Below are 13,807 nucleotides of genomic sequence, written 5' to 3'. Positions count from 1 at the left end.
TTTTTGGTCTTGATTGTTTTCTAGCTCTCTTGACATGGCACTGATTGCACAAAGTTTTTGTGTCATACTGTCCTAAAAACAACAGTACAACAATAAAACTGGAAAATAAAGTTTGGGGAGAGGTGAAGAGATTGAGGAAGAGCCAGGAATAGGCACAGACACTAACAACTGTAACAATTACAAACATCATATATGGCTTGGGAGAAACTCTGATGGATATTTTTAAAATCACAGACACACAGCTCCCCCACTAATAACAATAGTCATTTTTGGTTTGTGCTGAGCCCACCTCTGGCTATTTATTTATCTGCTCTGTATTGAGCATTCAGTAGATTTGAACTATTTCAAGGTTGCCATTGAAAATCATATTGAAGAATTACAAAAGGTAGAACTTCCTGGAGGAACAAGCATGCAGATTGTTCACTGAGGATGGAAAAACCTGACTGTGAGCTTTGTGCTGGGTATCAGGAGAGGATAAGGGGCAGAATTAAGCAGAGTATGGAAGGAGAATCCTATCCCACTGGGCCACTGAAGATGAGCCCATGCCCTTCTTGCTCATGGACTTCCTGACACTGGGCATCATGTAAGCATAAGTGGCACTCCAAGATGACAAATTGGCACAGTGACGAGGACAGGAAACCTGGAGCCAGGTGGTGTGGCTTCCTTCTCCTACCTCCATCCAGCTGTGTGAACTTGTGCAATCCCACCTCCTGAGGTTATTGGGAGGAAGAAAGACAATCATGAATGTAGCTCTTAGAAAACATCACAAAAGGTAACCACTGTTATTTGGAAGCTTGTGTACGAAAAAAATTAGTGAGTTAATATCAAGGGGTCTTGGTTCTGAGCCTCTCTGTTCTGTAATTACCCACCAGGGTAGCATTAGGCAGGACATGGTACCACTCAAGGCCACAAGCTCCAATCTAAAAAAAATTGGGGGAGAGATACATTAAAAGACCAGAGAGCCCAGCTACCCAGATAGTCAGTGGCATGCCTTGATTTATTTGTTGCTTTTGTAAAAATCAACATTCAGTATATATGGCCCTCATCAGGGTAACTTAGACATTGGGTACAGATGGGAGATGGCAAGTAGACACAAAGCATCAAATACCTCCACTGATGCTAAAATCCTAATTCTTAAAACTAAGTTAAACCTTCTAATATGCTACAGACTTCCCTTTCCAGGCTTACAGGGGCAGATTCTACCAGAATAATCCTATTTCTAGATATAATTATTACAGTTTTGTAGTTGTTAAAAAATTATTTATCCCTTATCTACACATTTTTCAACTTTCTAAAAATGAACTACTTAATGAATAAAAAATTAGCATCCAAATGATAAGTTTATTAGTTGAGCTCCCCAGGGAGCATGGCCATCTGTATTCAACATAAGATCATCCTGCATGCAAATAGAAAGGCTCTTGGTGTTTTTCGATCTACTGACTGGTATGTGCTTAAAAATAGGAATTCAAAGCAAACTGTACTGAAATTGGTTTCCTTTCACCCCATCAGAACATTCCATTTAGATTTACACTGATTAACAAGAATGTGATATAAAATCAATTTTAATCCTGTTAAGACTCACTTCCACAACAGAGCTCAGACTAGGATGGATACCTGCCTTCCCCAGTCATTGCAGGGTAAAGAGTAGGTCCCTTTGGGCAGAAGCAATGGCTGTGCTCTCTATTAACTTGTCCAGCAGCAAGAAAGATGCCTATGTGTGGATTCAAGTGACTAATTTCATGAGGGAAAATATGAATAAGCCTGCAGTCCCACAGAGTTGCAAAGTGGAGGAACGTAACACTGAGTGCTCTCCTGGGCCACATTTGCCTCCAAGGCCCCCTCATCCTTGCCCATCTTTCTACCTCTCTCATTCACAGTTCTGCTGCCTGGATAGTCAAGTGTGATCAGGATGCACTTGGGCTTCTGGGAGTTCTAGCTACATGATAACCGGGAGGTAGTAAAGTCTGTCAGATGTCAAGCTGGGGTCGAGTCCCTGCCTCCCCACTCTTGAACTGGGTAGCCTTGGGCAACCTGCTGCCCTTCTCTGTGCTTCTTTACTTTTTGTTCGAACAGAGATGATGCCAGTTCCTATAGCCTGTAGTTGCAAGGGTTACATAAAATTATACATCTTCCACACTGAGTGTGGTGCTCGCACAGCTCATGGACCAAATATTACGAATGATGTTCTTAGGTTTAGTTTGTAGTTCCTCAGACTATGGCCTTTTAATCACAGATGGCAGAGTGGCATTAGATATCTCATACCTGTTCCCCGAGTCTTTCCACAACACACAGTAGAGAGACTCTCCTTCCTCCTCCATTCCCTGGACTCCTTCAGGGAAGAGTGAAGATGAAATCCCAGAGTTGTTCTATGCTCAAGCCACCATGGTCTCAAGAACTGCCTTCTACTGTCTAGATTTTGGAAATAAAGGTCTTTCAGCTTCAATTGAATTGAATGGTTTCTTTTTTGTTCTTTTGTTTGTATTGCTGGGGATCAAACCCAGGGCCTCATGCCTTCTAGGTAAACACTCTACCATTGAGCTATGCTCCAGGCTACAGCACTGAATGGTCTTGGTAAAGCCTAGAACTAAACACTGGAAATGATAACATAAAAACTGGGATCTATTGAGGACACTGTCAATTTCAGTGCATGTCATCCCTTCTCTAAGTGCTAACATGACAAAACTATACTACACTTGAATTCTGGACAACACTTCTGCCCCCTCACCCTTTTCCCACTTCTCTGCCTTACATTGCTTCTGTGGCCCAGTCAGAATCCTTGAGCTAGATGGGATTTTCATTCTAGAAATTATAAACCATTTGGAGAAGCAACCTGTTTCTTCCTCCATCATTGATGGAATTCTTCTTTTACAGTTTCATTAAGACTAAGCATAAGCCATTTTAACAAAATGTCAGGTAGAAATAAATGTGCATTTTTCAAGTGAAGGGAAAGCTAGTTCTCAGCGAACTTCTCATGGAGAAGTTGCTTTCCAGTAGATCAAAACAACAGATAATCACTGTTCCCAAAATGTGGAACAGCCGCTTGTTGGGACCTAAAAGCCAGAAAGGTGTGAATATTTGTGGAGAGTCAGCCCTATGGAAGAGGCACAATGGATACTTAATATGTATTTTGTTTGTGTATTTACTATTACTTCACAAATGAAGAACAGAGATCCCTAAGTCTTTATAATTTAGCCAAGACCCCACAGCTTTTGAGCATCCATTCTGGTAACTCTGATGCTTCTGTAAGGCCAGATCATCTCTGAGAGCACCTGGAGCTTTGGATCACATGCTGGGACAGAAGACTGCTGGCTTCAGGAGACAAAATTCTGAACCACAGCCCAGGTCGGGTTCTGAATAATATGCAAGAAGTGAGCAAGATGGGAAAGACAGGATGGCCTTCTTCTGCATCAGTAGCTGCTGTTTCCCTTTGCTAGATCTATGGAGAAATTGTGGATCTCATCACCTGGAAGATGACATTTCTCTTTCAAGGCATTGCTAGGCCCCTTTTGTTTTACAGCTTGGAAAGTTTCTGTCTTCAACAGGAGTTGGGCAAAATACAAAATCCTAATGAAAGTAGTTGAAGGACAGAGTTGAGATAAAGCTGTCCTGCCTCCTTTGCATTGACTCTTAGGGTCCTCTGAGAGCAGCTGCTGACTTCAGGCTCCACACCCTGTAGAGGCTCCCCCTGCTTCCATGGCAGAGTCAGGACTGAGTTCTTCCAGTGCCCTCTGCTGCATGGAATGACCAACATCACCCATGGCAACCACTGCTCAGCTGGCCAGCCACCCATGACCGTATAAATTAAAATGAAAGAAAATTGAAATTTGATTCCTTACTTTTGGATAAAGCAGATATAGAATACTTCCATCAGCACAGAAAGATCTGTTGGGCAGCATGTCAGGAATCCCATTGGTCAGTGGTTATTAGTTCTGAAATAATCTGTGTGACATCGGGAATAGCTTTAATCAGCCTTTCTTCCTGGGCGTTTGAGTCTAATAGCAGCTTTTTCCTTCTGATCTCTCACTCTCTCTCAGAAAGAAAGAAAGAAAAGAAAGAAAAGAAAGAAAGAAAGAAAGGAAGAGGTTAACACACAAAATTGTCTCCATAGTTGTTTGAGGATGAAAAAATGCCTATTAACATAGTTTCGTCCATAACTGACTATAAGACCTCCATATTAACTCTTATTTTCTCCTTAAATGCTAACAAACAATCTTTGTTTTCATGGCTTCCTGCTAATTGCTTTTAATGATAAAATCCAATCTTCTGTTGCCCAGAGGGACTGAGGAACTAGTAACATCATGCTGGGTTTTGAAAGGAAAATACACATTGTATTTACCATAAAAGAAACTGCAAATCAAGCTGCTGCTGGTGGACAATGCTGAAAATCATTGACACCAATATGTCAGTGTGCTGTGCTGGGGCAGCTGGCTCTCAGCTCTCCCTCATTCGTGGAAGTTCTGCCTGTGAGAGACAGCTACACAAACCATGGTACCTCCAGACCTGCCAAAAATAAAAGCTCCAGATTCCTCCCAGAGGAAGATCCCAGCTGAGCAGCGCCCAGTTATGGGTCCAGATGACTACTCAGGATTTTCAGCCCTCCTTTCTTATGTTTTCCCATCCCTCTAAGATTTGCTATTTGACAAGGAAGAGCTGGACATATCGCTTACACCAGTGATGTACAGCTCTCTTTGCACTTAACCATTCTGGGAATAGACAGAATGTGACCAGAAGAACAGGATAATTGGCCAGAAAGAAAAGGAAAAGCAGGGGAAGGTGGTGTCATGTCAGTCAAGGAAATGCATGCTTCCAGGAGGAAATGTAATCATCTGTACATCAGACAATTACCATAGATCTAGGCAGCCTTTGTGTTTCTTTTATAAAAACATCCACAACAGCTTTGCAAGGGAGACGATCATTTACCTCCTGAAACTCTGACAAACAGCCTCTGTTCTCTAATAGTTGGTGGATTCGAGATGTTGCCCAAGAAACCTCTAGTCCTGCTTCGGTGCAGCTTGAGTTACTGATTGCTCTCTGCCCCTACTTCGCAGAACTGGGACACAAGCGCATCCACCATTTGTCTCTTGGCTGGCTATAAGAACTGAGGGCAGCCTTCTCCCCTTTGTTTCCATTTTGTCTCTCGAGTCTCCATGCATTCCAGTGATCTCTTGTTGTACCCAGTAGAACATTGTGCATTGCACACACTGATAATATTTGTTGGGTAAATAAATGTAGTCTGAAAATATAAGCACCAAAATATTTCAGTCTCTCAAATGATGACATCTTATAAATGAATATGTTGTGTAATTTACTCCATATTATATTAGTTTGTATTAAATTGGGTATGAGTTAAATGTCTTAATTCCTCCTCTCAAAATACACTGAATGTACATGATCTCTGTTGGTTGTGCCATAGAATCCTTGTCTTCATGTTCCAGCACCAAGCCCTTGGGCTTATCCCATCTTGAACAGAAAATTCCCAAATGCATCTCCTGATGGAAAACCAGTCATTGCACATTTGCCTAATTAAAATCACTGTGAATAATTCAGGGAATAACGTTTTCCTTCTCCATTTGAAGTGCTTTTTCAGAAAAATGGCTTTGGTTTGGTGTGTGAATAATGCCAGTTTGAAATTGTTGCAACTCCAGATGTTTTCCTAGTCATCAAATGCCCTTCACCTCTCCCTCAAAATTTAGTGCCTATGTTCAGATTCCTTTCCGCACTCAGAAATTCTCAAGCTCTATTTAAGGCCTTGGAAGGTAGGAGTCATAAAAGCATGCCCCCTTTGTGGGCCAGCTTTGGGCATTTTCTTTGTTCATTGTGTGGCTTTTACTTCCATTTTTAAAATTCTTTTTGTCTATTAAAAGGATTATAGGTAAAACCTGAATTTTCAGTGAAAGCAACTTTAGATAGAAAACCACTTTTCTTCAAATGTGATAGAGAGCTTTTTAGTCATTGGTTTCAAAATAGTTTGGAATTGCCAGAGGTGACTTAACTAAGGCCTTAGAGTGAACCCTATAAAGCTACAAAGGAGCTGGTAATGGATGCTCTGGACCTTCAGTCTTTTAACTGTGTTCTTTTGGGTCTTCATTTATCAAATCAGCCAAGACCACCTGTGCAGCTTTGATGGGCCATGCACAGCACCAAGGGATGGGGACTTTGCAATTTGAAGACAGCAGCTGTCATCAGAGATTCCCTGTCTTCTCCATACATCAGTGCTGATGAGTACCCTGGAGTCCTCTTCTCCCATCAGTAACTGGGCAAGTTGCTTTCCTAGGGCCACCACAAATAAAGCAGCATGCTCGGTGGTTAGCCTGCGGGCAGAAGTAGTGCCAGCCCAAGCTGTGTTTGTGGTATAGGCAGGGTGCTCAGAGCAGGAGGAAAGGCCTTTCTATTGCAGAGACCAAGGGACTTCTAGGAGGAGGCAGCATCTGGGCTAAGCCTGTGGAGCCACAAGAGGCATGAACATTACTGGCACTGTCCAAGTTCCTCATTCATGAGTCTACAGATCTATAAAAAGTATTCTTTGCCTATTTCTCCTTGCCTCACAGACTTATTCAAATTTTCTCATTACATTTTGTAGCTAAGGAGGTGAAAGTTGAGGGAGATATTTATAAAAATGATCCCAGGGCCCTGGTCATGCCCCTTCAGAGAACTAAACTTGGGGAATTAACAAGGAGAATGACTGTGTGTATCTGCACTCCTTCACTGAACTCCTGATGTATGCAGATGATCCCTTCATGAATCCCACCCTCATGGGCACCACTCCTCTCGCAGCCATCATCATTCACTGATCATGTTTGTCCATCAGTTGCAGGGGTGAGCTGCAGTGTGTCAGCTAAGGTGTCACCTTGGTCACAACTACCTGGGCAGCCTGAAAAAGCAGGGGAGAGGAGCAGCTAAGTCCTAAGCACACAATTTCTTCTCCATCTCCCTCCCTGCTTTTACAAGCCCAGATGTATAAGGAATTGTCCCTTTGTGAGACATTTCCCTCTGGAAGCCATCACCTCAGAAAATCTTTTGCCATTGACCTTGAATGAGTTAGTGACTTTCCTAATGATCACCAAATGTATGCCGAGCAGTACAAACGACACCTATGTATCCAGATTATAAGGGGCTTCCTGCCCAGGGTGCTAGAATCCATTCATTCTCAAGATTTAAAATCAAACAAATTGCTTGTTCCTCTAGGCAAAAATATTAGAAAATAACCAGGCCCATAGTTTTGGGAACCAGAATCACTTACCTTGTATACTTGTGCTTTCCTCCTTAGATAAGTTTTGGTATTGTCGACTTTCACCAAATCACAAGGTCCTGCATTATGGAGACTTGGAAGAAAGCCCTCAGGGTGAGGTGCCCCACGATTCCCTGCAGGACAAACGTAAGTGTCTCTCTTGAATAGGACTCCTGAATATGGGTTCATTGGTTGTTTTTTCATCACAGTGTAATAGGCAGTCACACTATCAGCCCAAGTAGACCTTTGGAACTTGGCTCATCTTGGCACATTCCAGCCTGAACATTCTCAGGAAGCGTGAGACCTTGATGGGTCCCAAGGGAAGGAAATCCAAATGGAATGATCATATATCTTTCCTGAGCAATGTAAAAGTGGGGTTCAGCTGTCTACTTTTGACATTACGTATCCAAATGCTATCTCAAGGGACCAAGACAGCATAAATCCAGTTTTTTCAGTTGTCTTCTTCTTGTGACCCAGAAATAATATCACGTAATTTATATACTTGGCCTTTACCTTATGTACTCATGATGGTTTAATGTGTCCCATACTGCTAATACAGAGTTAATGCTGGATCCAGATATTATTATTCTCAAGAAGTAGCTGAGTTTTTGAAAATTTTATAGTGAATGACATTCTACTATTGACTAAATATTCACCAAATATTTATTTACATTTATTTGCTTTTCTTTATGTTGTCTGCTTTAACACACATGCTTTTGAAGAGGCAGTAATACACACAATTCTTTTAGCCCAAGTGACAGGTTTCAGGTTCATTGTTAAGTGTATCAATTAAAGTATAATAGAAGCATTGAAATTCTCAAAGGTGATGAATTGATTTGGAAGAGAAATGAGAAAAAGGAAACGCAGCCTCAGGGGATGTGCCAGAGAGAGAAAGCAAAAAGGGAGCAAACTGCCAGGATACTTGGAAGTGACCTTTAAAAGTTAGATTGACCCTGCAGTGTACAGATAAGTGTGTCCCTGAGAGACCCCACCCCCACCTCATTCCTTCCCCTTGTCGCCCGAGAGTCCGTGGAAATCAAACCTGAACTGCCTTCTATAGCTCATGGCCATGAAAGGCAAAAATAAACCATGAGTGGGAAACTTTGTGACGCTTTCAGACTTTACAGTGTCATCTCAGGCATACGGCTTGGAATGTTCTCTCTTCCTTCGGCTTAAAAATGGGACAATCTGGACTTTGTAGTGCCAGGTACTTCATTTTCTTCCATGGGAGAACCCCCTTCCTAGCCCACACAATTGTCACCCTAAGGCAGGGAGAAGAACCCCGAAGTCCTGTCTGGCAGAGCCTGTCTTATTCCCTACAACCATGCTGAAAGTACTGGTCTTGTCCCTATACACAAGGATCCTCTATTCAGAGTTCTGAAAGCCAGGTGGGTGGTTCTCTAAATGTGATCCCCAGAACCCAACAGCAGTGTGACTTAAGAGCTTCATGGAAAGGCAAATTCATGGGCCCTAACCCCAAACCTGCTGAATCAGAAGCTTTATGGTGAGATGGGAAACTGTTTTCACAGACCCTCCGGGTAACTCCGATGTCTACTCCAGTTTGAGATATTATCTGTGCTACACATTGTGATTCCTCAGGTCCAGCTTTCACCAGTAAGTGCATGAAGTGAATTGAAAGAGTGTTACCACTTTTTAATTTTGGCAAAGAAGGGATATTATACAATAAAATATAACTACAATGTAATATCCCACTTGCTGTTAATGGACAAAAATTCACTGGAAAACTTTTGAACTAGAAACTATCTGGAGCCAACAATTTGAATTACAGATTATTGCTGATCAGAACAACCAGAAGCTGTCTGGGAGCCCCCACCCCCAACCCAGCCCTGTGGTCCACTGGACCTAGACAATGCGAAGTGATCTGAACAGAAAAGTCACAGTGTGATTTCCCCATGTGCCGAGTGAATCAGCTCTCTCACCCAATGGATGTGCTATTCTGTAATTTATATGGAAAGCATCCATTTTTTAATCCAAAGATCAGCATGTGACTGGTAGGCTTGCCAAGGTGAAATGCACCATACCCAGTTTGATGTCCCCTGGCCATTTTCTTAGGCAACTGAGCCCTGCTCCTAGAGAAGGCTCTAGAGTATGCATAGAACCACAGCCCTGTATCAGATACTTCCAGGCTTCATCCATGAGCTGATATCTCAAGACTCTATAAGGCTTTTGATTCCAAAGACCAAGGCTGGAGATGACCAACAAAATCCTAACCACAGAAAGTCTCCATCTTGCCAGGGGATGGCAGAAGCTCAGGCCCAGAGCTACAGATCTCTCTCCTCATGGCTTTGGGAGTGGCCATGGTGATGCCAACTCTGGGAGAGGGTTGTGGCAGTCCCTCCTGGCAAGGGCTCCCAAACTCTTGCCCTTCCCATTCCTTTACAGCCTTTGAAGTCCAGTGATGTGAAGTTCTAAAAGCTGTTCCATACTTTAGCCATTGTGAGATAGACCAAGGGTGCATAGCCGTGAGAGAGGGTGTGTGCACTTGCTTGTGTTGGTGAGATTGCACCTGTCTGCATGTGGTGTGCCAGAGAAACAAATACAGTCATGTAATGAACGTCCCCGAGAGGAGGTGAGAAGTCCCTAGCCCACTAGATTGAAGTCTGCTGCTTCTAGCATGCCTCCTGGTTCAGACTTCCTGTCTTTTTCCACTCTGCCTGGAGCAGAAATAGCCACCCTCTTTGAGCTCTGACAAGTGAGAACTATAAAAATGAGACTTGCCATTAATTAATGTTAAGTGCCATTGCTCTTGCCGCATATGACTACACTCTCTTGAGACCAAGGGAGAAATTTTCTTTCGCCCCTTCAGCTAATCAGTGCTGAATATTGAGATACTGATGGACCCAACAGTGTAATTGAATCCTCTTCATACAGCTAGCCCTACTGAAGATTGAAGGCCTGTCCTTTGCTGTCTGCTTCCCTAAAGGTTTGGGAAATCTCTCTTTTCATCTTCACTTTGTTTGCCAGGAAATAGGGCCATTGAAAATCCACATCTTCATACGCCCCCTCTCACCCTGATTCCCTCCCACAGCATTTGCTGGCTGTCATCTCCTCTACTAGACATAGAGCTCACTGCTTTCCAGCCCTGCCCCAGGCCTCCCGGTCTCCCTTTGAACATATCTAGGCCAGGCTCCTCACTCCCACATCAAAGAACCAGGGAGAAGAGCATGGGTGGATACCCTTGCAGAAAGAGACGAAGCCTGTTATGGCCAAAGAGAAGAGCAGCCCACACAGGCTGGTGGAGAGGGGACCCTGGGTCCAGAAGCACAGTGAGGAATACAGGTCCCTCCTCCATTACAGAGAGAATTAACTGTGATTATTGAAAGTGGCAATAATTTCAAGTGCCATTTGTTGAGTGCCTCTAATATGCCAGCCACCATGCTAAGAGCTTTACTTCCATAAATTATCTTCATGCAACTTGAAGAAGCAGGTATTACCCATCCTTATTTCATGGATTTGGAAATGGAGGTGCAGAAAGATTAAATAACTTGTTTAAAGCCACAAGGTTAGAAAATACTAATGCAAAGGTCTGAATGAAGCCATCCCACTGCATCTCCCACATTTTTACCCAGTACTATGTGCAGCTTAAATTAGGAGCCAACACTGATCTTGACTCCAGTGCTAGTTCTCAGAGGGACCCTATGGACTGCAGCATGTATCATTTCCCCTTGCAGATGAGGAAGCTACAGCTGAGAATTTAATCCCAAAGTGGTAGAATAGTAGGGAATCTAGGCACAGCTCTTTCTATCATTTGGTGTGCATGGCTGACCCACCAAGAGAGAAGACCAGATTCTGCAGTCAGCTCCCCTTGACTCAGCCTGTGTCTCCTCTGTCTCTCCTGAAAGGAGCTTCTGCACGGAACTGTATACACAGCTCATGCTCCAGGCTGACCAGCCATGCTTGGGAACTGTTATGCCCTAACTGGGCTCCTGACAGTGGCAGTAGAAACTTCATCATGGTGGCCACATTGACATGTTCAGTAATATTTTTGTTTTAAATCACAATTAAAGTCTCTTACACAAATATCAGCAAAGAGTCACTTGAGCACGTTGGAAGTGGTAATCACATTTGGGGCCGTGCTCAGCTTGATTTGTGGTGCCGGCACCTTCGAGAGAGAGGAATCACAGCCTAGCAAGGACTGCATGTGGCACTGCATAAGAGACTTCCTGTCTTAGAGCTTCAGTCTTACCATTGTCTCAATGCACCCTAAACTGAATAATGGTAAAAAATGAAGCCATGCCTGAGGGGACACAAGTAGCAGTGGTACTTCTTCCCCTAGCAACCCTCTTGGTTCTCCTGTCTCTGGGTCCCTCTTCTTTGTTTGGCTCCCTCAAAAAAGACCTGATCAAAATACTAGTTCAGCTTTGAGCTCATTGAGAGCCTTGTGCTGCCTCCTTAGAGTCTAGATTCAAGACGGAAAAGTCTGACCCCTCTCGTTCTGCTCCTGGAATGGAGAGGACATTTTTAGCCCTCTCCATGCCTACTCTCCCATTTCATCTAGAGACAAAGTATGTAAAAAGCAACCTTTCAAATCTACTCTGTATTTTTAGATTTTGTATTTTCTTTTTAGCTATCATCTGATGAGTGATCTAACAGCTTATCTCCCTGACAAGGGACAGTGCATATATAAAAAGATAAAATATGTACTGTCACACAACCAAGGGAGAAAGTGCCTTTTCTCCCCTGAAGTCTTCCTATTAGCTATTCTGAAGGTTGACCCCATGACAGGCATTTATATTACTCTTGTCCCATTCCATATGGTGAGTTTTCAAAGCCAAAGGGTAACTTAAAATTGTAGATTGCCAACACTGTCTGTACTTCATTGACCATGTAATATAACAAATGACTTTTTAAAATGTACTTGTGATGCAAACTCCATTTGAACTTTGAGGAGGTTTTTAGCATTGGTTTTATAATTATATCAAAAATGTACTTCAGTGTCTCCACTGAAATTTTAACCATTTTCCCATAGTGTCTGAATGTGACCTCGTAGGGTAGTGACTAAACTGCCAGGTCAGCCACAGAGGGGAACGGGACAATCCTTGGTCATGAAAGCGGTCAGAGAAGGTTCAGGAACCCCTGACAGGAAGATGCCAATCTGAGATGCTAGGCAGTGTCAGGAAAGGTGTCTGAAGTAAAGATTATGCCAGTCAAGCTGTACTCCCACGTTACACCACAGGAACAACCAACCCCATATCGCAGTGGCTTAGCACAACAAAGTTAGCTTCTCACTCATATTACATAACTGCTATGAGTTGGTGAAGGACTGCACCACACAGTCACTCAGGGACATAAGCCAAGGACTTCTTTGCCATCCATAGCTACACCATCTGGACACAACATGTGCTCCTTCAGTTTCTGCAGCTGGGGCAGATATATTCAAAGACATGAGCTTTCATTGGCTTGGCCTAGGTAAGAAGCACTTCCTCTCACAATTGGTCAGCAACAGTCACATGATCCCACCTAACTGCTGAGGTTTCTGGGAAACACAGTCTGTCTTGCTGCTAGGAGAAGTAAAAAGCCAGATATTAGTGAGTAAAAATAATGTCTAATAAAAAGGTCTACAATCAGGAAGAGGAGCAGATGTAGTAGGGCCGATGATAGGGAGCCTGCAGAGGTTCCTGGAAGGGCTCATCACAACCCCATTCTTAGGATGAAACAGATCTTGGGGTGTTATCAGACTTGGATAAAGTTCTTAGTAATTTTAAGGGACCAGGAAAATGTAGACCTTCCAGTTCTATTGTATTAAAATTCTATACACTGTGTAATTTTATCATCATCTAGCTATCACATCCTAAAATCAATTTCCTCAATAAAAGCATGTGAGTGTTAACTGTGAAATTTCTTATTACCACCATGAGGGAGCCTAAGGAATTGATCACTCACCAATCCTAAACTCCCACCTTTGGTTAAGCCAAGCCGGTATGTGCCCCTCCCCTACATACCACTGGGGGGACTGAGGGACTAGGGATTAGAGAGGTTCAGCATTTGTAAGATTCCAAACCATCCTCTGGCTTCTCTTTCTCAGTTTATTTTAAAAGCATACAATTTTCCCTATCCTTTTTTAGCTGCCTGTAACCTCTGAGTAAGAGGAAATACTATCATCTCATCTAATTGCATTATTTTCAGCATTCTCTATCAGAAAGGAAGATTTCCTTTATTTAATTGAGTTTAAGTTTCATTGTCATAAAATGGAGATAATCAAACCTACTTCACAGAATTATTGGGAGAATTAATGAGATGGTAGAGAGAGACTTCGGAGAGTTAAGAGTTCATAACTGTTCAGAGTCAGATAAATTTCTTGAGATAGGGCTGCTTTCCCTATTTATCCCAAACTCAGAAGCTAAATAGATGCAAATGCTATGGAAAAGATACTGATGCACATATAAAGCACTTGGCGTTGTTCTGGGCATGCAGAACCTCCTGTAGTGTCAGGATCAGGACCACTGTTGCTGTTTCAGTCACTGTTGCCTACTGTGCCTTCTGATTCCATCTTCTAACACTACTGTGAGGGATGTTCATTTGTTCTTTGTTTCAGTGACCAGAACTCTTCTGCTCATG

The 13,807-nt window shown here is 42.8% G+C and overlaps 1 protein-coding gene across 3 annotated transcripts in view; it reads left to right on the top strand.

Moving 5' to 3' along the window:
• Positions 1-13,807, top strand: part of Elmo1 (engulfment and cell motility 1) — a 463,267-nt gene that overhangs the window by 432,509 nt on the left and 16,951 nt on the right. For all 3 annotated transcript variants that reach the window (XM_019210008.2, XM_010640488.3, XM_019210009.1), the window contains one exon: positions 7,268-7,375. In XM_019210008.2, coding sequence (XP_019065553.1) covers positions 7,268-7,375 — 108 coding nt within the window. The remainder of the gene's footprint in view (positions 1-7,267; positions 7,376-13,807) is intronic.

Source organism: Fukomys damarensis, unplaced genomic scaffold (genome assembly GCF_012274545.1).
Source record: "Fukomys damarensis isolate Sample0158 unplaced genomic scaffold, DMR_v1.0_HiC HiC_scaffold_17, whole genome shotgun sequence".
Lineage (NCBI taxonomy): Eukaryota > Metazoa > Chordata > Mammalia > Rodentia > Bathyergidae > Fukomys > Fukomys damarensis.
Note: the sequence above shows the minus strand (reverse complement) of the source record. Positions and strands in the feature narration are given on the sequence as shown.